The following is a 27,267-nucleotide window of genomic DNA, read 5'->3' as shown; positions in this document are numbered from 1 at the left end:
TAAAATAATAAATAATTGTTTAACGTAATAAGTACGCTGCTCTATGCGTTTACAATTTTAATCAGATTTTTAAAAACTGTAAATTTAAATTCCAATTGTTAGGAATTTAAACACTTGTGAAAAGTAAAACCGAATTGTGATTTGAAAATGACGGAACCAAAAGTCGAAGTCGTAATATCTGGTATTGGAGGCCTTTTTCCGGAATCCGACAATTTGGATGAATTGAAACAAATGCTGTTTGACAAAAAGAATGGTGTGACTTCAGATAGCAGGCGATGGATACCCGGTTAGACATTATTTTGTATCATAAAAAAAAAACATATAATTAATTATGTTTTTAATAACAGTAATAATAACATTATAAGAATATTTATTAGAGTCATCTTGTATTTAAATATACACACGTATATATGTGTAATATACATCGTATATAAATAAAATATTTTATTTAAATATTAGTTTACCAAAAAGAGTTTTTTCAAAAAAAGAATTATGAGTCTTTTTATATTATTATGAAACTGATATCACTATCATCATTAGTTTAAGAACTTTATCGGAATAATTTAATAATCTGATGTTGACAACTCTCATTTTAATATATAGTAGTGTATTAATAAATTTAATATTCTAAAACAATGATAAATCATTGAGATGGATTGAAAAAATATTTTGATAGAAGCACAGAATAATAGAAATTTATGAACTATTTAGTTTATTATTGTGTACTGATTGTATAAAATACAGTAATAATATCATTGCATTTTATTAATCGCTCTCATTAAACTCAGATAACAAAAATTAATTTTTAAGATTTACGAATTACTATAATATTAGATAACGAAAAGTAATATGTATTTAATATAATCAATGTAAATTGACAGGCTTTATAGTAATAAGAAGTTTTTTTTATAAGGTATTTTAAACGTACCCATATCAAAAACAAAAAGTAAAAAAAAAAATAGAATTCTTTACTTATTTCAAAAAACATTAATATTTACAACTATACATCTTTATAACATTATTTTAGATGTCAAGGATTATTGTTATTTAATTTCCTAAAAAAAAAAAAAAAAAAACGGAAATTGATTTTTTTGTCAAGCAAAATTAGTAAAAATGATTGGTTAAAATATTATAAGTTTTTCTAAAAAATGTTCATATAAATATACTAAATTTAAAAAAAAATGTATTTTAAAATCATCATCCATGTTTATTTTTACATCGAGTATATCGATCGAAAATGTTATTTGAAACTTTTATAGTACCTATTACAAAAAAAAAATATTGAAAAATTGTAAAATATCTTATTATTTTTTTTTCATTTTAATTAGTTAAAAATTGTATTTTAAATACAATGATTTAAAGTGACGTTTTTGATCAAACCAATTTATCTGTATTTACGATTTTTATGTTATACCCACGGGGTTTTTATTAGGTTAAATAATTTATGTTGGGTTGCATGACAAATTGGTAAATTGAATGAACCAATAATCATGGACCACTTAATTATATTTAAGAGCTCATTAGCTCACTGTTGATTCATTAATTGTTTAGTATACCATAAATAATTAAAAATTTAACAATCAAATAATTATCTGTATGTAAATTATAATTGAAAATAAAATGTTTTTCTGTATTAGATAATATAATTTTGAAATTCCACTTTAAATACATTATACATTAAATAATTTTCCAGAATTAAAATTTAAATAAATCTTTTATGGTTGTTGCGTTTTTTAGGTGTACTGGGAACACCACATGGAGTTGGTAAAATACGAACTCCCGGGAAATTTGACAACGTATTTTTTGGTATACATAGAAAGATGGCTGAGAGTTTGGATGCTTTGACTAGACTTAGTTTGGAAAGATCTATAGAAGCAATAGTTGATGCAGGTGAAGTGATCGTATACATGACAGTTTATTTTAGTTGAGTTATAGAATGTGCTTATTTTAATACAAATTGTTATGAATTTCAGGAATAAACCCAGCTGATTTATCCGGAACTAATACAGCCGTCTTCATGAACTCTTGTATTAGTGAATCAGAGTTTTTTGAGGTTTTTGATACACAGCAAAAAGGGTTTGGTCTCTTAGGTCATAACAGAGCAATGCAAGCAAATCGGTTGTCTTATACACTTAACTTAAATGGTAATCATCAAAGATAATTAAAATATTAATAGATTAATGTTTATAATTTATGATACTGTTGAAAATAGGACCTAGTTACACAACTGATGCAACGTGGATTGGTGGATCACAAGCTATTATGAGAGCAAAAAGAATGATTGAAGATGGAGTGATAAACGCAGCAATAATCGGATCATGTAGTTTATGCTTGAATCCTAATATATCTCTTCAACTTGAAGGATTAGGAAGATTGACAAATACAAACGAAACTAGATCATATAGTGAAGATGGTATACTTAAATTAATATATTTTATACACACATTAAATATACCTGGTATTTAAATATGTAATATGTATTTAATTATACATAAAAATTATTCATGATATTATTTTTAATTGAACATATAAATTCTAAAAATCAAATTAAAAGAAATAATAATCCTTAAGATTTAAAATATTCGCTAAAATCTTAACTTTAAGCTTATAAAAATACTTAAAGGGAATGCTGATTAAATACAATTAAGGTTTGTTTTAGCTTACAGGAACGGTAAACGAGAAATTTGTATCTTTACTGTGTTTATCCTGGTACTTATAATTGTTCAGGTGTCGCATTCCTTCGTGCTCTATTCTTTTAGATTATATTCGCTGTAGATAAAGGGTTTAACTCAACGTGGTATTCAGTCACTAATTATTCTAGAAAAAATATATTTAATTGTTATTTTTACATTAATTTTAAAGTACCTTCCATTTATTTATGCATAAATTGTATATCTTAGAGACATATACGATAATAATTATTGTAAAATCAAGTCCTAACTAGAAAGTTTTATTTTTATTTGCTTAATTTTATTTTAGTGCGATTAGTAAAAACAAATCTGGAATTTAAATATAATATATAAAAAAAAGGCGGGCAAGTGTGTATCGCTCTGCTGTATAGTAAAGATGGAGAGTAGGTCCCTATAATAATGAATGTGTTAAATTTGAATGCAATGACAGGTATCATTGTATACGAAAAACGATTCTGAACGAAGATAATTTGTCAGTCTAGGATAATTAGTAGGATAATAATTGAGACCGAAGCGGGTGCGAATAATCAATTTGTGCGGATAATCAAACAACCATTGAAAATGTTGATAAAAAGTTGAAAATTAATTTATTAGATATAATATTCATACATAACATAAAAAATATAAAAAAAAAATATATGTAATGTATTTATTTGAAATAATAATCAATTTTTTTTGCACCTCATTACATTGGAGTAAGCCATAGTAGATAATAAAATAATCTTGCATTTCATAATGTGTACACAATAAAAGAAACATAACAAATGATAAAACTAAATTAAATTAAACTAAAAATAAATTTGTACACAACGCTCCACTTTATATCGTTATTTTACGTGATTTTGTAAAAATTAAATTTCATACGCTCATAAAGTTTTTTCTATGTTAACGTTAGAATATTAATTTACAGTTATTTGAAGAAAAAGTTACGGAGTACCTTGTGTTAGGTTTTTTAGGTATAAATCAAAAAATTGTTATGAATTTTCAACTTCAAAATTCCTTGCAAATTTTTGAGATTTCGACATATTTTGTAAACATTTGAACTTTAAATGTTTGTAAACAAAAATTATGATTTTTTTTTACTACAATAACAACTTATAATAAACCTTCTGTTAAATTTTAAAGGTTTTTTGGAATGCCAAATTTTTTTATCGGCATTTCAAAAAAAAAAAAACTTAGAAAAATCGAAAATTTCAATTTTCTATAAATAGCTTAAAAAAAGTCAAAATATTTTAAAAATTTAATTGTAAATAAATAACGCTAATATAAACATTTTTTGAAAATTTAAAGTAGTTACAATGATTCGTTTTTGAGTTACTGCAAAATAAAAAAATCGTTTTTGTCGGAAATTTTTACTTTTGACCCAAGGTACCCAAAGTACCAACTAGATTAATTTTTCTTTTCGAAGAGGGGCTGAAATCAAAAATCAAAGCATTATTTCTACACCAAGACGTGATGACAGACATAAAAATTAAAAAATTAATACAAAACATACATCATTGTACAATCAATACATTCTTCACTCCGTTCAAAATCTAATAATATTATCTATGACTATTAATATCGGTGTGAAAAATGAATAGTTATTTATTTACATGAGCAAATAACTTAAAATATTATTTTAAATTCATAAGTATTAAAAATAGTTGAAAGAAAACTAACTTTTTGATTAGAAGAGTATATCTTAATTTTTGGAGCATAAATTACTTAAGTCTATTGCTAGTTTTATAAAAATTGACAATAAATTGACTACAATAGGTATATTGATAAATGTCACATATGTAATATTAGTATTAAAATGTATCATATTATAATTTACTATCAATTTGTTTTTTTTTTAAATAAAAAATAAATAAATGTATTATTTTAGCAAATGGGATGAACAGATCTGAATCGTGTGTAGTAGTGCTGTTACAGAAATTATCTGAAGCTAAACGTTCTTATGCAACTATATTGAGCGCAACTGGTATATTTGGAGAAACAAATGATTTATTTTATCATTATTCTGATCACCTTTATAAAGATGTTCTATTAAATGCTTATAAAGAAGCTAATGTAGATCCAGCAAAAGTTGCGTTTATAGAAGGCGAAGGGTTAGGTATTAAGGTTTGTTTGATTTTTTTTATAATTAATTAATAAATAAAATATTTTATAAAAATACTAGTTAATATTGTAATCAAGGTATATTGAATAAATAATTTACATATATTGTTTCAAATAGAAAGTAGATGCAATGGAACTGAACATTCTGAGTGAAGTATTTTGTACTCCAAATAGAATAGAACCATTAAAAGTTGGTTCCATAAAGAGTAATATTGGTCATTGTGAAGCTACTTCGAGTTTAGTGTCGTTAGCAAAAGCGCTTATTATCTTAGACTCTGGATATATACCTCCAAATATTAACTATTCAGAGCCTAACCAAGATTGCCCCGCTCTTTTTTCTGGCAAATTAGAAGTGTGTTAAAAATAAAATTTGTATTTCTGTAAATTTTAATATCCAAATATTTTTTTAGGTAGTCACTGAAAAAACTCCATTGAAAGGAAATATAGTTGGTATTAGTTCATTTGGTTTGTGTAATTCTTTTAGTCATGTAGTTTTAAAACAAAATAAGAAAAACAAAGTAAAAATCTATGAAAAAGGAGAAATGTTTGAAGACGGTTTACCACGAATTGTGTTTGTATCCGGTCGGAACGAAGAAGGTGTTACACAGTTTTTAGAGCGTATAAAAAATAGTCGAATGGACGAAGAGTTTGCAGCTCTTTTACATAGCGTTTTTTATAAATCTATGAACGCTCATTACTATCGAAGTTTCACTATAATTCCAGATAATGAAGGATCACAAGAAGAAATATCGGTAGGTAACTGAGAAATTATTGTTTTTATTGGTTTTATTTTTATTAACTGTTATTTTTAGTATCTTCCAGCGTTGATTAAACGACCCATTTGGTTTGTATTTTCCGGAATGGGATCACAGTGGAATGGTATGGGAAAACAACTGTTAAAAATTCCTATATTTGCAGAATCAGTACGCAAACTTGAAACTATATTAAAGCCGAAAGGTGTTGACCTTATTGATATTTTGACAAATGAAGACCCCAAACTTTTCGATAATATACTTAACTCATTCGTTGGTATAGCTGCGATACAGGTTTATTTAAATACAACCCTAGTGTTTGAATTTTAAAAACGGTTCTTTAATTAACGTTTAAAATAGATAGGTTTATTGGACGTGTTGAAGAGTATTGATGTTGTCCCTGATGGTATTATTGGTCATTCAGTCGGCGAATTGGGGTGCGCCTACGCTGACGGTTGTTTTACTGCAGAGCAAATGATACTTGCTGCACATGCAAGAGGTCGAGCTTCGATAGAGACTGAACTCATCGATGGGTCAATGGCTGCAATAGGATTAGGGTACAACGACATTAAAGATAGACTACCACACGATATTGAAGTTGCTTGTCACAATGCGTCTGACAGCAGCACCTTGTCTGGGCCAACGGTTAGCGTCACAAATTTTGTTGAACAATTGAAATCAGAAGGAGTATTTGCCAAACTGGTCAATGTTTCTAATATTGCATACCACAGTCAGTACATAAAACCAGCGGCGCCGTCTTTATTGAAGTATTTGAAAGAAGTAATTTTGATTTGAAGTATTTAAATGTCTTTCCAATAAATCAATATTCATTAAATAACTTGTTGCTATTAATTTTTTTTGTCCATAGGTTATTCCACAACCAAAGCCTAGATCATCGAAATGGGTGAGTAGCTCCGTACCCGAGTCCGAATGGGGAAATGATGTAGCAAAATATAGTTCACCGGAATATCATACTAACAATCTTCTTGGACAAGTTTTATTTGAAGAAGCTTCTCGAAATATACCTGAGGATGCAATTGTAATTGAAATTGCTCCACATGGGCTTTTACAAGCCATACTTAAACGATCGTTATCAGAAAAAGTGACAAATATACCACTTACACATAGAAGTACAAAAGATTCAGTCAAATTTTTATTAACAGCTTTTGGAAAGTAAGTCAATAGTTCATTAGTTTATGTAATAACTTTTTGTAATAAAAATACTATGAACATATTTAATACAAAATTAACAGGATGTATAATAACGGTATGTCTCCTAATATTGAATCGTTCTATCCATCAATAAATTATCCAGTTAGCCGAGAAACTCAATCTTTACATTCTTTATTTCCTTGGGACCACAAAGAAGAATGGGCATTAAAAAGCATGGCGCAATCAGTAAGTAAAATATTTAAAATTTAAATGTTCGTATTACATTTTATAAGAAATATATAAATTACAGATATGATTGCTATCTATAAAAAATATAAATAAATTTGAAAACCACGAAATACATTTTAAATATTTTAAATGATACTTAAAAAAAAGTTACTTTATAAAAATACAACAAAAATAAATATTATACATAAATGAGTGCTGATTAGATACAAAAACAAATTCTTCAAAATAATGATAAATAACAAAGAATACAAAAAAAAAAATTTACCATTGATTTTTCCAATAGTTAAAATAATTTTTAATTTTCGTATCATTCATAGTGAGTTACCTGGGTGTTATTTTAAAATTTAATCATAGATAAATAGGTATTTTCCATTCAACTTTTAATTTACTATTTTTTTTTTTATTATTTTTTTTTTTTTCGTAACTAGTTATAATAAATATATTAGATCCTTTCTTAATCAATGTACAATGCTGGAAAAATTATTTGTGACATACATAATATTTCTTACATAATATTTAATACAAATATTGATGCATTAATTGTTTTACTTATCGAGTGTTGTCAGTTAAAAATAATTTAATATTTTTAAAAAATTTAATTATTTTAACACTTTTTTTCAGACTACACGAATTTCAGGAGAGAGAATGTTTACAATACATTTAAATAATGAACATATTTTATTCGATTACAAAATCAAAGGACGACATATTTTGCCTAGTTCAATTCTTCTAGTGAGTTACATGGTGTTTAATTTTTATTAAATGATAAATAATAATATATTTGAAATGTCTAGTTTCACGTGTGGAAATCATTTATAATAATACAAAGTGAACTACATTTTGATGAGATCATTGCATTTGAGGAACTACATTTTTTAAGAACTATTGAAATCAAACCAAATGGTAAGTACATATATATATTTATTAAAACCTAAACATTTTAACTTTACTTATAATTTGGTACTAAATTAACTTTATGAATATTTAAATATGTATAAAAAATGCAATATTTATTTATTTTTATATAAAAATAATTTTATGATTAATTATTTTAAATTAGAGCTTAAACTATAATAATTTTATTTAATGAAATATGGACACATATTTTACTTAATACTTGGAAAGTTTACTTTAAAATTGAAGAAAATTGAATTCTTCTTACAATCTTTTTTTATAATATTTTTACTAAAGAACATTTACATCATTAAAAAAAATTTTATCTCATTAATAATTTAAAATCTTAGTATAATTTTAAAAATACATAAATAAATAAAAACAAATTATATACATATATATATAATAACTAAACATGTCATATAAATAATGGCTAAACTATTATAACTATATAACATTGATTTTATTCATGATTTTGTTCAATATTTTATTTACATTTAGATAAATTGGAATTCTATTCGCTTGTACAATGTGGAAGTGGTTACTTTGAAATATGCTTGGAAAATGAAGTAATAGTTTCAGGAAAAATATTTCGACCAGATTCTATTGATATGACTCTAATAAAACCAAAGATGAAGTATCCAGATACAGTTTTTGATGTACCACATAGTTCAATTTCTAAGTATGATTTGTACTCATTGTTAGAACATAATGGATACGAACTCGGTGAAAAATTTCAAACTGTGACAAATATAGATTTACATTTTGAAGGTAAAGTAATATGTATTCAAAATATGAAATAATAAACGTTTTGATATTTTTGATATTTGTTTTTAACAGTTCAACTATAACTATAGTAAAATTATATTACATATATGTATAATATGTACATTTTACATACCTATTACATAGTTTTAAATTGTTTATTTGTTTTACTGATACAAATATGCATTTAAATATTCATAATGGATAAAATATTATGAATACATTTTTAATATTAAAAATGTATTTGGATTTATAATTCTAAATATAAAAATTTAACCATAATATATTAAATACTTTTGATTTTTTATATAATTTAAGGATGGTTCTGTGATAATATAAACTTCTGTTTTTCAAATAGGAACTCTTATTTTTTTCTATAAATTGTTAAGCAAATACTTTTTAACATTTTAACATATTAAAATCAAAATTTAAAATTGGTTTTCAAGTCATGAAATTGTATATAATAAGAATTAAATACCTTAAAAATGATTTTATAAAAAATGTAATATTGAATCTAGTTATTATACTTTTACTATTTTTATTAATTATAAATGTTATAGATTAATATTAATCATCATCATTTTCAAATCATCTAGGTGTTCAGGCGCCTAATATTTTTCTTCTAATCTACTTCGTAAATATAAACAGTGTACCAATTATTAGTGTTTGGGCTATAGACACGAACAATTATAGCTTTTATAGCTATTGAAAAGTCCTTAAAATCCTTTTATTTAAAGTTTAATAACATAGAAACTATTGGAAACTCTTCGTTTAAATTTTGGTTTAGATAAATTCAAATTAAAAAAATATGTATCTGCCATACAGAAAACAAAAAGGGGCTTAAAATGAAAAACAGAAGTTTATATCGCCACAGGACCCTTCTTAAGTGGTACAACATTTTGGTCTTCAAGCGCATTTTAAAATACTAAAAATCAGATTTTGAATAATTCCATTATTAACAAAAAAGGGAATCAGCGTCCTTGGTGTATCACTTTGTATATAATTTTAATTTAAATTGTATAGTATTGTGGTGGAGAGGGTAAATATTGTTTATGTTATTATATTATACTAAATAATTGAACATAATATGTAATATTCCTTAAAACTTAACTAAAATGCACTTGCTTAGAAAAACAATTGTATTATCTAATGAATCGATGCATATTTATATTTATTTTCAAAGAATATCGAGGAAACTTAAAGTGGGACGATGATTGGATGACATTTCTTAATGGAATTTTCACATTTCTTATTCACAAAAGTATGGAAACTAATGATAATCCAGCAGATGTATCAACTATTCGTAAAATGTATATCGATCCATCTAAATTTAAAGATTCCTTAGGAAAAGGTGAGATACGAGTATTTAGGTATTTATATATGTTTTTTAATCAAAATCTCTATAATATGATTATGTTTTTTCCCAAAGTTATTGTTCAAGTTAACGTAAATTATTTTTAATTGAAGAATAATATGTATATAAATACATTTAGGTATTAAAATATAATTTTATTCGTGTTTCAGATGTTTCTATTTATTATAATTTTAATACTAATGAAATAAACGGCGATGGTATATATATTTTGCATCCAGAAACTAAATCGTTTTCAATAAGTACATTAAATCCATTTGAATTACGATTAGAAGAAGAAAATTTTGTACAATTAGCTAATCCAACTAGTAAGGTATAATATTGGACTAAAACTCATACATTTTATTATAAATATAGGTATGTAGTATATATTTTTTTATTTTTTAGAATGAAATTAATTTTATCAATCATAGTTTGCAAGTCATATTTGAATGTAAAAAATTTCAATCCAATCCCAACATGAATAATTTCAAAGTATATTACAGTAATAATGATAAAAAAATGTATCAGTTCGCCATAATAATGAAGCAAATGCTTGACATTCAGATAGGAATTCAAGTTAGTTTATGATGTGTTCATTGTTGTTATTAAAACGTAAAATAAAAATTTAAAAAAATTTCAATTATACAGCACGCAATTGTGAGTTTAGACAAAATTAATACAGAAAAATTCATTAATAATGATCACAATATCATATTAATACCGCATGATCAAATTTCAAATGTTATTTCAATTTCAAAAAACGCTAAAAGAGTTCATTTATTGGTGATATCGGAAAAACCTATATTTAGCACCAAAGAATGGAGTGTTATTATGCAACAACAATTTAATGGACACTATTTGGTGTTGATCAAAAAGGTTTTTTGTATTCATTGTTATTGTGGAATCTTAAAATAATTGAGTTTTTTGTTTGTTTTAGATCAAAGAAATAAAAATAATTAGTTTAAAATTAGAAAATATTACAGATATTCAAAATGTTTACGAGAAAATTAAACATTCTCTGGCAGAATGTAAAAAAACAAAAAGTTATCTTTACATTTTTACAAAAGACTTATCATATGTAAAATTAACAAGATTTATGGAAGAAGTGTTGCATAGAAATAAGTCGAATAAGATCAGGTAGGCTACTAATAATCAATCAAATTTAGTAGATATACTCGTACGAGATTTAAACAAAATACTATGAAAAAAACTTTATTGTTTAGATTTGTTTTCTTATTGGACGATTCGGGTCCTGATTTCAATATTGATCATTCATTTTACTCTGAACAGTTACGAAAACAATTATTTGTAAATATTTATAAAGATAATAAATGGGGAACTATTGTTCGAAATCTTGTTGACAATTATTCCAGTTTTAACGTGTCTGCAGATAATAAGATCACGACCTACCTCAATGATATCACGTAAGCATTATACAATTTAAACATACATGTCTAATCAATAACCATGAATCGTATCATATACATTTTTTTTCTCGATTAATTATAAAACTATAAACAGTATACAAATCCAAAGTAGAAAAGTTACATAAAAAAAAAATAAACATTAAATTAAGTTACATAAAACATATTTGTAACAAAATAAGTAGTAAAAATAATAGTTTTTTTGATTTATTAGGAATAAATATATTATAAAACATTGGTTGGATTATGAGTGACTAAGTATCGATAGTAAAGTTCATCGACATACAAATAATATACAAGTACCTTTATGATTTATTTTATAAAATTTGCTTAAATATTTATAATGGTTACAGTTAAATTAATTATTTACTAATTTTATATTGTTTAAATTGTATCATGTATTATATTTGCATACAATTTTCAAATGATAACAATTTTAATAATTTTAAATAACAGTCGAGCTTAATTAAAATACAATAGTCCTTAAAACAAAAAATTCAAAAACTTAGGAAAATTTGATTTGTGAAGTTTTGTTTGTGTGGATGATACCAAATTAAAAATATTAAACACATATCGCATAAAAATTCGCTTAGTATTTTTAAATTATGTTTTTGTCTGAAACATATTTTTTAAATATTTCACAGACAAATTAAAATATTTTATTTTTGTTTTTCAGATTCGATGACCTTAAACTCAAGTACCTTGGAATTAATTTCCAGGATATATTTGTAAATAATAACATAGTAGATGTAAGTGACAATAAAAATATTACAAGTATTTAATTATAACAAAAATATAAAATGGGCTATTTAAGATTTTAAATATAACATGTAAAGTTTTAACCTAAAAACCTCGATTTTAATCGTATAAAAAATATGACACTTTCTTTTTATAAAATATACAAATATACATTAATTTAAGTAATATTATTTAAATACTCGAATATACTAAATTATAAAAAAAGTTCAATTTTTTTATCCTAATTGATGCTATTGATACTATATTGTATTGAAAAAAAAAACCAAAAAATTAAGGAAAACGGGAATTTCTACATAAAACCAGATTTTGACTAAATTTAATTCTTTATTTTGTTATAATTTAAAAATGAATAACCTCAGAAATTCGAACTTAACACCTAGTATTTATATTAACATATAATTTTTAAAATATTTTTAGAACTGTTGACCTATTTATAAGCAATTTCAATTTTAGATTATATATATTTTTTTATAAATGCCAATAACAAATTTATAAATTTGTAAAAATAATTGAAAACTTAATACAATTTTCTAAGTGGTTCATTTTTAAATTAAAAATATTAAAAATATATAATCACAATATTTTTTATATGCTTTGAAATTTTGATAAAATTCGTTAAAATTTCAAAAAATACAAGTTATATTTTGTTAGAAATACATAAAACAAATTCTATTTAAAACTAAAATTTTAAAATTAAGTATGAGGTTTTTATACGTTTTTTAACTAACAGAAAAAAATTCTACCGGAAACTTAAATTAATTATTTATAAGCATTTAAAAATTTTATAACCTTAGAAATTAGAATATATTCATCCATACAATCATTTTTTCCTAAACAATTTTATATTTTTAGTAATTCAGAAAAGAATAACTCCAGATACTTGAAATTTATACAAAATATTTAAATTATCATTTTCATTAGATAAAATATTTTGAGTAATTTTTAATTTGTTTTAGTCTTTTTCATCTATTAATATTGATAAAAAATCATTCGCTATGTCGAAATTCTTAAAAATATTTAACATAAGTTGTTTTTATATTTGTATAAAAATATTTGAAATTCATTGACATTTTATATATCTATGTAAATTGTATATTATATATATATTAATAATTAGAATTTGTACAAAATATGACAAAAATTACAAACTATTTTGAAATTAGACATACATAAACACTTTTCTTTTCTTTTTATATCAAGTTTTAAAAATGTAACACAAGATTATTTTTAAGTAAGTTATACTGAAACCATAAAATCTAAATAATATTTGAAGACAATTATGTTTAATAGACATTTTAACTTCAAATTTTGACAAAAATACTTATTAAACGATACAATATTGATATTAATTATTTTGTTATTATTTAAAAACATAATTCGTAGGAATTTAAAACGCTTATGTACTTATATTATAGTATTATAAAATGTATTATAATATGCTATGACCTTTTTTATTTATTTTAAGATATTATATTTTTATACAATGAATCTATTTTACTGCATTAACAGAAATATGTTGTTACGATTTTGAATTATATAAGTTTATATAATATGGTGAGAATATAATAATAACATAACAATAATTAAATATTATTAATAAAATAAATGCTATGTTTTCGAAAAAAAAATTATTAAACCTACTTTTAAACTAAAAATAAATAAATAAATGTTAATAGTTATATATTGTAACAAAAATACATATTATGAAATATGCTTTGTGATATAGGCAAATATACCGTGTCCGCTCTTAATGGTTTTTTGGTATACAATCGAATATTATTGAATTCAAAATTTAACACATTTATAATAGTGACCCACTCGACACTTAATGTACAGCAGAGCGGTGTCCAAATTTTTTAAATTTATTACAATGGCTGGAATTATAGAGTACAGACATTTAAATAAGATAACTTTATTATCTATTAAAAATATTTTTATATTAAATACATTTTTGTCTATCTGATTAGTAAAAATATATTGTCTTTTTCATTAGTTATATTACACATTATAGACACATATAAATAAATTATGAATTTGAAATATGAAAATATAATATTTTTAAATCTAGAAATTGGATATTATCTGACTTGGTAACTTATCCAAGATTATATGCAAACCATATTTTTATTTATTAGAACGAACTTGATCATTTTGAATATTCTGGAATAACGACCAATGGTAAAAAAGTAATGGGAATTGCGGCAATTGGAAAAAATACATTCAATCAAATTTTTTCACCGGATCCATATTTAACATGGACTATTCCATCGGATCAGACGTTTGAAGACGCAGCTACTATTCCTCTTTCTTATTCGATGGTAAATATTTTTAAATTTAACTAGTATTTAACAGACATAATTAATAATGTATTGGCATTTTGTTATTATTTTAATCATTGAAAATCTAAATCTGGTATTATATTATTTTACTGTTATTGATGAAATATATTTCTGTTTGATTTAAATTTTTTTTTCATATATAGGCATATTATATGTTGTCTATTTTAAAGTCGCCAAGTGATCATATATTTGATAAAACGATATTAGTAAATGCCGGATTTAATGCTATTGGACAAGCAGCTATAGCTGTAGCCTTGTCGTTAGGATACTGTGTTTTTGTCACAGTTGAAAATAAAGAACAGTGCGCACTACTTAAGAATAAATTCGCTTCGGTAAAAAGTTAAACATTAACTATAAATAAATATGCATAAAATATTATTTCAAATAATTATATTAATAATAATTTAATAATATTTACTATGCTTTAAAGCTATCAGAATCCAGAATTTTTAGTTATTATGATAATTTTGAAGTAAAAATTAAAATTGCTACTAATGGAAAAGGTGTATCCATAATTGTAAATTGTCTCCACGGCCACGATTTTCATGCATCAGTTCGATCAATAGCACTTCGTGGAATATTTTTCCAATTGACTAAGATTGACATGAAGAAGAAAGACAAAATTGGTAATATTATTGCTGCTGACAACGTGGTTAACTTATTTATCTAAACATTGTATTAATATTTTAGGAATGCTTGTTTTTTTGAAAAATATTATATTTTATGGTGTTAGTCCAGATCGCCTATTGGCAGAAACTAGTGAAATAAAATTGAAAATTCAGAATGAAGTACAAAAAGGAATAGAACTCGGTATTGTCAAACCGTTTGATAGAAAAGTTTTAACTGGTCCTTGTACAACAGAACAAGCCATAAAATCATTACAGTATATTATTTATCTAAACTAATTTATGTGCATACGATTTATTGTTTTTATATTTTATCTTTAAAAACTAGCTTATCATATCAAAGAGTAGAATATAATCGAGTAGTGTTGGCTCTAGAAGAAAATAATACATTAGAAAAGTCTTTAAAAGGATCAGAATTTGAAAAATATCAATGTTATTCTAACCGGGTGTATTTAATTATTGGTAAGATATGATTGATTGTCGAATATAGATAGTAAATAATTTTGTTGTTAGATATAATATTCAACTATTTAACTATTTGTTTTTATAGGAAGTAAGTATAGTACTTGGATCGATATTGCTGAATGGATGGTTATGAGAGGAGCTCGAAAGATTGTCGTGACGTTAAAAAAATACTCCATGTCTACCACTGCATCAAGAAGGTATTAATAAGCTAATTTTCATTATTATTATTTTAAATATAATTAAGGTATTTTTATTAATTTAAAAAATTTAATGATGCAGGTTTAATTTACTTATATCACGATATAAAAATATTATGATACAAATAGTATCAGATTCAAACTTGAACTCAAAAGAAGATTTAATTCTGTTATTAAATGATACAACAGCAATATATCCTCTTGGAGCGGTATTTTTTGCCACATTGGTAATTACATAATATTTTATTAATGTTTCTTCTGACATATTTAAAACTTTAAATTTCATATAAAAATTAATTTTAATCAATATATTAATTGAAATGATTGAGGGTTTTTTTTTGAGAAAAAAATACATAAATAATGTCACTTGTATTTATAATAATATAAAAAATAATATCCGATGACATAAATTATTTTTTTTTTCAAAATCCCAAATGTTAGCATTTTTTTTTTATTTATTTTTTTTAGTTATTCGTCTTAAATTTTTTTTAAAGTTATACATAGTTGTTGTAGTAGTAATGTATTCAAATCTTAAAGTTACATTTGCAGTTATACTGATATTACATTAATTATAATTACTGTTATTACGAGTATATATATCATAAATGATTAATCGGCTTCAATTCATAATATTTAAAAAGTTAAATACATTATATTTCTACATGTTAATGTTTTTTTTCAGTATACAATATAAATTATTCGTATTTCTTTCTATGCATAGTTTCAGTATAGTATTATGCATTTTTAATACACAAAATTGTATATAAATGTTAATTAATTTTAATAATATATTTATTCTTATTCAAATAGAGCGATGAAGAAGACAAGATACGCAACATTCAATATGTACTTGAGAATGTTCCATCTTTTCGAGATATGAAACCTTTATTTGTTTGTATTATGAGTGGTGGAGAAAATAGTTGTATAGAATTAAGAGCAAACGGTGTTTGTCCAAGTTCTATTTGTCTTTCATGGAGTTTAATGGCTACGGAACCTTGTTTTTCTAATATAGTATCATCATTAGATAAATTATTAATAAATGTGACCAATTTGTCTTCATCTACAATAATATGCACTGAATATGACAGAACATTGATTGGTAAAATTTTTTTCTGTAAATGGTATCGTTTATAATGAAAAACTAATTGTTCAGAATAAAAGTAAATGGCTAAAAAAATACAAAAATTATATTTTTGAATCAATTTTATTTAGATAATTATCCCGAGCTAAAATCATTATCGATACTTGCTAACTTAAAAAACAAATTAAATAATATTATTAACTTTATAAAATAATTGCGTTTTTATAGCAAGCCGAGAATATTATTCGAAAATTATTGCGGAATTGCCTGAATCCATTGAAGAATTGATCACATTTGGAGACACAGTTACAGAGGAAATCAAATTTACTGAAGTTACCACAAATAGTCCCCGATTTTCAGATGCCATAGGTCTACCAGTGTTTGTTGTTACCGGATTCCTCCCCAAAAGAATGAAAAAATTGTATGAAAATCTAATGTATCCAGCATTCGAAGCAAGATTACCTGAAACTATAAAGTCCATAGAATACGTAGCGAGTATATTAGTACAGGTTAATATCATAATTACACTATTTTAATGTTTTAATTTTGAAACCTTATTAGTTATTATATTTTTGATTTATAAACCACTACTTTACTACTTGTTTGTAGAAACTCAAATCAATCACCAAATGCGGTAATGTTTCTCTAATCGGAGTATCTTGGGGTGGTGCTGTTTGTGTGATGATGGCACAATTATTGGAAGCAGATAACATTGCAGTGAGCCTGACACTGGTAGAAGGTATACCAAATGTAATCCAGGAATGGACGAAAAGTCTGCTACAATACGGAAATATTAATGCTAAATTATTATTGAACTATTTCCAAATAAGCAGTATGGTAATAAGCATTTACTTTTGCTACTACCAAAAAAATTTACTGTAGCATATTATTTTTATTCATTGGACATTTACAGATGGCCAGAGAAATATCTACAAAAAATGGTTGGAACACAGAGTTACCTAAAATGTTATCATCAAACAACGTTTTGGCCGCCGACAAAGCTTTAAAGGCATTAAACGCAATACGTTCTAGATTGAATGCTATACTTGATTTAAGACCACTTCCCAATAAAATAATTGCAAAAGTCAAAGTGGTTTATAGAACTATGAATATTGAAAAATCAAAAATGTATAAGCTAGAAGATGTAAGTAATGTACATAATATTATGTAATTCCTAAGCAACCAAAATTGATTATGTTATAAACAGTTTTTTAAACTTAATAAGAATTTTTCCCAAAACCACAACTTTTAAAAAAACTAAATTTTGGTCGTTATTTTATAAAACCATTTTTATTCATTGTATTGATTTGGATGTAAATCCTGATGTCTTGCATATTTTATTAGTATATACTAAATACTGACTAGATCATTTCTAAATGTAACGGTTTTTATTTTTTAGTATTGCGTTCGTTTACCTGAAATAATTTCGGTTAATGAAAAAGACTATGACAACATGCTATCAGAAAAACAATTATCTCGATTTGTAAATAACAATATATTACATTATCATCCAGATGCCAACGACATTTCAATTACAGATTTGTACAAACGTTCTGAACTTAATACTATTGGTTTTGTTGTCAATTAATTGAAATAACTTATTTTTATATATATGTATAAGAAAAAAAGAGTATTTTTTTTATCACTATAAAATTATAGTTCTTATATACAAATTTCTCAATTAATTGATTATTAGTAAAATAAAAAGTGCAAATATTTAATTCAATTTATTTATAATATTTTTATAATTTGCTTTCTTTTAAAAAACTAAAGCATATTTAAGTACTCTTATTTTTTATCATAATATTGTGTTGTTTTAATTTTAAACATTTTGATTTTATATCAAAATATTTTTTATTAAATGATTTATAACTTTCCAAAATACGAAAGTCTTCTTATTATATAAATAGCAACTATTTCGTTAAAAATAAATTTTTTCAATGATTTTGTGACTTAATTGATTTGTATTTCAAATATTAAGTAAACGTGCATTGTATTAAATTCATTTCATGTTAAATATTATAATCGAATTTTATTTTGAGTATCAGGGTTAAATATTATTTATAATTATTAATCCCATTACTTTAGTTGACTTATTTTAATTTTGTATGTATTGTATAGTATTGTATAGCAAATTATCTGAGATAGTTTGGACAAGATTAAAAATGAAGTAAAAAATAATAGTAAAATATAGTTTTTATAATTATACTACTATAAGTCTTATATCTCAAGTAACTACAAGTTTAAGACTGTAAATTTTTGTGACTTTTAAAAAAATACTCAAGGCAACACTCGATCAAACCCAAATAATTGATTTTCATCATATTATATACATTCAGTAAAACTTAGTTACTGAGGTTTAACTCGTCAAAAATGGCTGCTCCATTTGAGGAACATAGAGTGCTATTAATAGGAAACAAGACATCGTGCTAAAATAAAAGGGAAAAATGGATAGGTATCGTGGAATTATAGGTATACATGAAGGTACAGAAATAGTAAACTCCATGTTTCAGTGGAGTCGGAGCAACACCTAATTTTTGATTAACTCTTGAGACAGTTCTACGGCTAGATTCTGTGGATATTGATATATATATATATATGTATATATATTACTTAAACAACGTTTATTTAAGTCAACTATAATACAAACTGGATGTGTTTCCTGGTCCTAAGGTAATATTTCCATCTAATACTATCGTTCATTATTATGCCATATGAATAAATAAATCATGTATACTGTTTACCTACGTACAATAAATAATAATTGAACTATCTTTAACAATATATAGGTACCTAATTATTAATTTTTACTTTAAAAGCCGTCACCCGCGTCCAATCATGTGTTTAACGTCATCCGTTTTATCGCATAGGAACTGCTAGTATTATTTTACTCAATGGCTATGCTGTAATGTATTAATTAATGTATGGTTTAATACATAGTATAACACTAGTAACTACACTATTTAAATTATATACATATACCTAATGACTTTAATGACATACAACGAAAAGGTATAAAAAAAAGTTAAGTCACTTAATAACGTGACTATAATACTAATGTTATATTATTATGTCTCACCAATCACGCTGTCGTTTATTATGATAACATTTTCTATATATTTATTTGATATAATATCATAATTAATTATTATAATATAGACATATAGTTATTAATGAAATGTTTTCGTACTTTAAAATCGACTATTTTCACGTTGCTTTAACATTGCAATATATTATATGTATATTGAACGTACAGTGAATTAGTAAGTATCGTATTGTTGTGGTGGTCGACGTCAACACATGCATACTTATAGTTGTTGCATAACATACCTAATGAAGATGATAATTAAACTAGACGTGTCGAAGTTGTCACACAACTCACATTAATTAATTGCTTAGTTGAACCTAATTGACCATTATCGTCTAAGCTAGTATAATACAAACTCATTGTTAACTGTTCAGTACTACAGGAGTACAGGACTCCGTACGTTATAATTTACAACATACACAGACCAATGGGTACTATGGTAAATTGAATTAGTAGATGACAGCGCTTTAATATTTTATATACGATTTGTACTCAGAGACATTAGTCAGTGTTAAAATATCGTATTCACTTCTAGTAGATTTTTAAAAATTAGGAGGGGGGGTGAAATGATCGCAGGATTTGATCATAAAATTATTTCTTACATTATAAAAGACTTCTTTTACGGTATAAATATGGCTGTATACGAATTGCGTCCCCGATATAAAAATTGTGATTAGTGACGTACTAATTGCGTTCCTGAATTCAGAATTTATAAAAAATAATATTAATGAAGTGAACAAAATAACAAGTTTTGATTATATAAAAACTGCATGGTCTGTATCATTCAAATTTTTACCAATCTATAAATATTATTATAATACAATTTTATATAATAATACAACAACCTAATCTTACTTATATATTTTTATTATTTTTATTAGTTTAACGTTTAACAAATTAACGATAAAAAACAATATTTTTAACCTACCTTTAGCAATATAATAGGTAATGTCGCTATTGACAGCCCTAAGTCATCTGTAATAAATGGAAAGGAAAACAATGTACCTATTTACATCGGACGCAATTAGTGTAGTTGATAAAAAATATAACTGGGACGCAATTCGTATGAAAAAGTCAAAAAGGGATATTGGGACATTATTCGTTTGCTACGATAAATATAAATGAGTACTATTTATGAAGTCGGGAAAATTGTATATTGTTATACAGTTATAATAACTATAGAGATAGTCCTTTGCATAATTAACGAGTTTCAATATAATCGATATATTTCATATAAATAAAATAATTTAATAGTCAAAACTTTTTTTTTAATTACTACCTCAAAATATCATAGTATATTGAAAAAATATTATTAAAAAAATATATCAATTAGTTGCTCGTTGTTAATAATGACTACAATAGGAATATTATCTTTCGTTTAACTATTTAACTATTTATGAGTTATATATACGTATTATAAAAATATATTTATTTCGATTATCACTAGACGATACTAAGAAATAATCCGTAATTCTTACAGCCAAAATACAGCATTTTTAAAAATTTTTTTTCATTAAATAATATTAATAAATTCTATAAGGATTTATACCTACCTAAAAACTATAAGTAGGTAGGTAGGTAGTAATAATAAACTATAATATTTATTAGTGGATAAAACCAGCTTTGAATCAGTTCAACTTAATATATTTATTTATTAATTTTTTTTTTTAATAGGTTATTCCTATCAATTATTAATATTATTATTTTTAATGAAAAAAAAGTGTAAATATATACCGTTCTGTCCGTTCAATTCAAAAATGTAAACATTTTTAGTAGCTAAATAAATATCAAGTTAGAAATAAATAATTTACGATAATACCCAATGAACATTTGTTTTTTAAATCGATAAAACCATGTTATGTTATTATTAATACTTAAAAAAAATCACCAAACATACATAAATAACAAAACGCTCGAGAACACGTAGTACCCGCATATGTTATCTCCGTTTTACACATGTACGACGACATGGCACATTTTCGTTCATCAGTTTGAATAATGTAGGTACTATTAGTTTTGACATTAGAGCGAATTGACCTATTACAACATTTAAAGGTAAGACTATTATCAATGGCACCACATAGACTTTTATTGATATCATTATTTTTAAGTAAGTTATGATTTTTTTGAAACTTCAAATTTTAAAATGATCATAACTAACATCACACTACTGAAACTAATGAACGAAAATTTTTCATGTCGTACGTATGTAAAGACAGAGACAACACACACGGTTTAAACTTACAAATTAAAACTATTCTCTAATGTTTCCCGATAACTCTAAGAACTATCTCTGAAACAAGTAAAACATTTGTCGAAATTAGTTAAGTAATTTTTGATTCTATAAACTATAAACATATGGAAATTTCCGTTTGTTGTATACATTTGAATTGAAATTACAATTAATAACCTAAATATTATTTTCCTTAATTCCCAAAAAGTACCGTTGCAACGTATAGTGGGTGAGCTATTCTATACCATTTTTTTTCTTAATATTATATTTCTGTGACCAATAGCAATTCAATACATGAATAAAAAAATATTGGATTTTCGTGATCCAAAACGACATCCAAGTATTAGCCACCCTATAACAAACTAAAACAATCGAAACACTAAGCAAGGTCATTACCCGAGTTTGAAGGATTATACGTGTAAAATTTGTTATTAACAAATTCAGTAGTTTCCAATTCTACAAGTCCCATACATACGTAGATTCAATTATATATATACATATATATATATATATATATATAGATTAACAGCAGTTTAAGACACACCGTTCAAAACTAATAAAAACACCTATAACATATATATTGTTACAGATTAATGTCTCCTACATAAATTGCAGCAACTTTATTTTAAAACGATGTTTGATTGATGTACATATTAGTCAGCCATCACTCTTTCAAGCATATTGTCGTGATATTAGGCGTTGTAACAATTACCACGTCAGTAGTCGTTTAATATTTTCTACTGAATCCAATGACACTGAATTATAAATTGTAACCTTTATAAATTGTATTTAAATTATGTGAGTATTTTTATTTGTTTACGATCAATGACCTGCGGTTTGCCTAACTCGATTACTGCACATGCGTTATTTAAATATTTTACATAATATTGAGTAATAATTCATGCCTAGCATTGCAAATATAATTAAATAACAATTTATATGCAATTTTTTTTTTAATTATTAAAATATTAACTATAAATTATTGGTAGACTATAAAGGATTAAGCTGTGTGTCTCACGTCATATTATACACCAGGATAACTACCAGGATATGATTTCAAAGAAATTCTCAATGAATATTTTTTTTTTTTGTTATACGTGAAGTATTACGGTGACATTAGTTATAATACTTGTAGAGCTTATAGCATTGATTTTTTAATGCTCGGAAGTAAATGTTCAAAAAAATGATTTGATAATGATTGTTTATTGTTATCATAATATTTTGATTTCCTAAATTCAAAATGTAATAATATTGATATAAAAGTAATAATTGTATTTATTGTCATGTAATGAACAAATATTGTACAATTGCATTGTGGATTAAAAGTATTTAATTTGAAATATAATATATTTTGCATATTGTTTGTATAGAATCATATATGTAGTTAATATTTTAATATAAGTCATTATTAGTTTGTTCAGGCAGTAGAATACATATTTTCTCGTTAATTTTTACATTCGTAAATTTAGGATAACTCCATAATACCATTAAAAAACGAAAATATTTCTCAATACGGTATTTCAGTTTGTTTGACCTATACGTTAATCGCTATGAGAATTTTTTGTCAGATATAACATGGATGTTGAAAATATAGAATTACAAATTAAAATTAAAAATAATGTTTAATTAGATAGGTCTGTCTAGAACACGACTTGAATTGTTTAATAAAATATGGTGATGTTATTATTATTTATATAAAATGGTATTAATACATAGGCGTGGAAAATGTCTTAAAAATTCTCGGAATTAAATTCAATATATTTATCTCGTGTGTATATTTTAATTATTAATATATCTAGATAGCTATGTAAAAAGTAACAAATTAATAAATTTTTTTTTTTTTTTTTTTTTTTTTTTTTTTTTTTTTTTTTTATTTTTATTGTGTAACTTATACATACACGTATCAACGTAATGATGACGGTTCTCATCAGTTGTACGGTACAACTCGTACCTAACACAAGGTGTGTTATTATATTAATTTCATTACACAACTTTAGCCTTGAACCTTAAAAATACAATATACGTGCAAATATTATGTTTTTACGTGTTTTCAGAGAAATACCATAATAACAGGGTGTATATATTATAATATCATACGTAATAATAATATAAATGATACCGTAGATATTATAACGATATTATCTAATTATAATGTTATCATAAATGTATATGTTATTCGTGAAACCACTAATAAATAATATTGTTATAGGAACAAATTATTTTTACATTATATTATATTGGCAATTTTTTTTTATATGTCTGTAAAATTTCAGATGATATAATACAATTGTGTACAGAGAAATGTGATAAATTAAATACAAGATGATACCACGACCATTCATTATTTCAAAACCTATTAATATTTTTCGGGAAACAGTTCAAAGTGGAGCGATGAATGTTTGACTTTATATAAATTTATGTTATTTTTATCTCTGTAAAATATACGCTTTGGTCATCTTTTTCGAGGGTGGTTTACAGCAGTAAATTGTATCTAGTTAAAGAACTTTGGTAGGTCAAAAAAGTAATTTATCAATACTTTCAAAAGTAATGAGGAAAAACAAAAAAAAAAAAAAAATTAGACCATCTCCACTTGAAATTGTTTTTCGTATAAGATGATAGATATATAATTTAATTGAATTCAAAATTAACACAATATCCATTATAGATAGTGATCCAATTATTCACGAGATACACTTGAAACAGTTGAAACCAATAAATGTACAGACAACCTCTTTACTTGTAATTCGATATTATACTCTCTACTTACCCACTTTTTTTTATGCTATAGTTTTTTTGTTTTTAATGTTATGAATGACAAAATGTGTTTTTATTTCATATTCCACAACAACACAACAAAATAGTTTTTGGAATATATCTATAAAATTATGATAAATAACTAAAACAATATTAATCAATATTTAACAATATTTTAAATTCCTAATGAAACGGTAAATGTATTGATTTTACACTGATATGTATTTTTATTTTTTTTTGTCTTTATCAACACAGAATGTAGTTGAAAAAATAGTTTGGTTTTCAACTTTGATAGTGGTTTTGGATTACAAATTTGATCTAGTTTGTATTTTCGAGAGGTTAAAATCATCAGAATTTTTCAAAATAATCAAGAAAGATATTAAAAGATTTAGGAGTAGTATGAATTTATATGCAAGTAAAATTTGTAACAAAATCGATTTTGCTTTTTTTGTGTATCTAATAATAATAATGATAATAAATTTATTGCAAGAAAAGCTAAAACGAATAACCGTAGAAACATAAAATTTTCAACAAATTGTCACATAATCATTATATTATATATAATACAATTTTCAAAATATTTCCACTTTTTTTGAGCTTTGAATGAGACATTTTTTAATTTTTAGTTTTTTTCTATGAATGTTGATAATAAATTATTTGCTGGGTAAAAATTCTTGTAAATATAGTATAAGATAATATTATATGGAATATGTTGTTCTTGTATCTATATAAAAATTATAAAATTATAAATTTAATTTTTTTATAAATACATTTGACTTTCAAAAACAAATATTCCTAGATACTTAAAACTTTTACAAAATATTTATGTTATTATTTTCTATGTGTAAAATATACCTGGTATATGGTATAATTTTTAAAATTTCTTAACTCTTTTTTTAGCTATTTATAGATGTGAGCAACTTTTGATTTTAAATTTAGAGTTTAGATGTAAAAATCTAATACAATCTTTCTTGTAAATTATTTAGATAGCTAGCTGGGATTAAAAAAAAAATAAAAAAATAAAATAAAACCATAATTTTTATTTATATATATATTTGTAATTCAAATTTGGATGAAATTACGTATTTCAACAATGAATAACGATGTTAATTATCTTTTGTATATTATGAATTTTGTTATACGCAATGTCATTTTCAAAGTATATTTAATAATTTTAAGTTATTATTTATTTATACTACGATCCTATTCACACTGTTTAACGGTATTTACAGAAAGATAAAATTAAATTTTTTAGTTATATAAGTTCATATAATATGGTAAAAAATATATTATTACAATAATTAAATATTAATAACACAATAAGTCAATATATTATTTTTTTAGAAAAAAATTAAATAAACCTTTTAGAATGCAAAAATAAAATAAATGACTAATAGTTATATCAGAAACATATAATGAAAATATAAACTTAGTGATAAATGTAAACAGACTGGCCTTCTTGCTCAGAATCGCTTTTTGTAAATATCAAATGATACATTATAAAATTTAAATTTAACATACCTATACAATAAATTCACTCGACACCTAGTCAGACTGAAAGTAGGTACTTACATCAAACAATGTATACATCGGTACCCATTTTCTTACCTGTTTTTAATTAATTCATATGTTATACAATATTGCTATTGTATATATAACTTTTTTACCAAAACATACAAATAAATTAAAACATGAAATATTTGTAGTTCTTGTTTCTGTGAATTTTGTTAAAAAACCAGAATTATAATAACTTCATTATTTCAGGAGATATCGTAATGAGTAAATCCTCGCGGGACATCCAGTATATATATGTATATATATATATATAAAGAAAAAATAATAAAGGTAATTTATATGTTAAAATGTGGAAAACATTGATATTAAATCATTAAATAGATACATTTATTTTTTATTAATTAAAATAATAAGAATGTGTTCAAGCTATTTAATTGTATTATAAAGGTATAATTTTAGTATTAAAATGTTTAAATTTAAAAATAATATTATATCATTGGATCATTTTACACATTATGAATATTTAATCAATTGTTATATTATTATACTGATATTTTTTCTTAATAGATATTATAGAGTTATGCTTTACGGGCTTTCGCATGTAAAAATATAGCCAATGTTATAAATGTGTAATGAATAAATAGAAAATATCTTTTTTGTCCATTGATTAACCAAGTATTTGGACTTTCCGGTGTAAAGTTTTGATGAGCGGAGTAGTGAAAGTAATGGAATAACACGGTAAGTACTCCTGTGCCACTTCACTCCATTCGTCCACGTTTGTCGCTTTATATACTTATAACAAGAGTTCCGGATGTGTATGATTTTTC

The 27,267-nt window shown here is 24.1% G+C and overlaps 1 protein-coding gene across 1 annotated transcript; it reads left to right on the top strand.

Moving 5' to 3' along the window:
- The first annotated feature begins 147 nt into the window (after positions 1–147).
- Positions 148–18,555, top strand: LOC113550201 (fatty acid synthase-like). The gene is made up of 33 exons (XM_026951908.2): positions 148–286; positions 1,738–1,890; positions 1,974–2,144; positions 2,213–2,413; positions 4,561–4,796; positions 4,912–5,145; positions 5,204–5,545; positions 5,606–5,839; positions 5,906–6,325; positions 6,414–6,718; positions 6,799–6,943; positions 7,568–7,678; positions 7,741–7,849; positions 8,342–8,611; positions 9,789–9,956; positions 10,130–10,290; positions 10,365–10,535; positions 10,608–10,835; positions 10,897–11,096; positions 11,183–11,383; positions 12,060–12,132; positions 14,278–14,460; positions 14,625–14,813; positions 14,912–15,107; positions 15,172–15,364; positions 15,436–15,569; positions 15,658–15,769; positions 15,852–15,996; positions 16,580–16,868; positions 17,079–17,359; positions 17,460–17,687; positions 17,764–17,994; positions 18,250–18,555. The coding sequence occupies exons 1-33, from the start codon at positions 148–150 to the stop codon at positions 18,436–18,438; spliced, it is 6,642 nt and encodes a 2,213-aa protein (XP_026807709.1). The 3' UTR covers positions 18,439–18,555.
- The last annotated feature ends 8,712 nt before the right edge of the window (positions 18,556–27,267 follow it).

This window comes from Rhopalosiphum maidis, chromosome 1, assembly GCF_003676215.2.
Source record: "Rhopalosiphum maidis isolate BTI-1 chromosome 1, ASM367621v3, whole genome shotgun sequence".
Lineage (NCBI taxonomy): Eukaryota > Metazoa > Arthropoda > Insecta > Hemiptera > Aphididae > Rhopalosiphum > Rhopalosiphum maidis.
This window is presented reverse-complemented; position numbering and strand designations above follow the sequence as displayed.

Excerpts from the sequence above, each read along its gene's own strand:
- LOC113550201 (XM_026951908.2), top strand. The coding sequence starts at position 148 with ATGACGGAACCAAAAGTCGAAGTCGTAATATCTGGTATTGGAGGCCTT. Across the intron at positions 10,836-10,896 it reads ATTTGGTGTTGATCAAAAAG|ATCAAAGAAATAAAAATAAT; the intron begins GTTTTTTGTATT and ends TGTTTGTTTTAG. Across the intron at positions 17,995-18,249 it reads AAATGTATAAGCTAGAAGAT|TATTGCGTTCGTTTACCTGA; the intron begins GTAAGTAATGTA and ends TTTATTTTTTAG.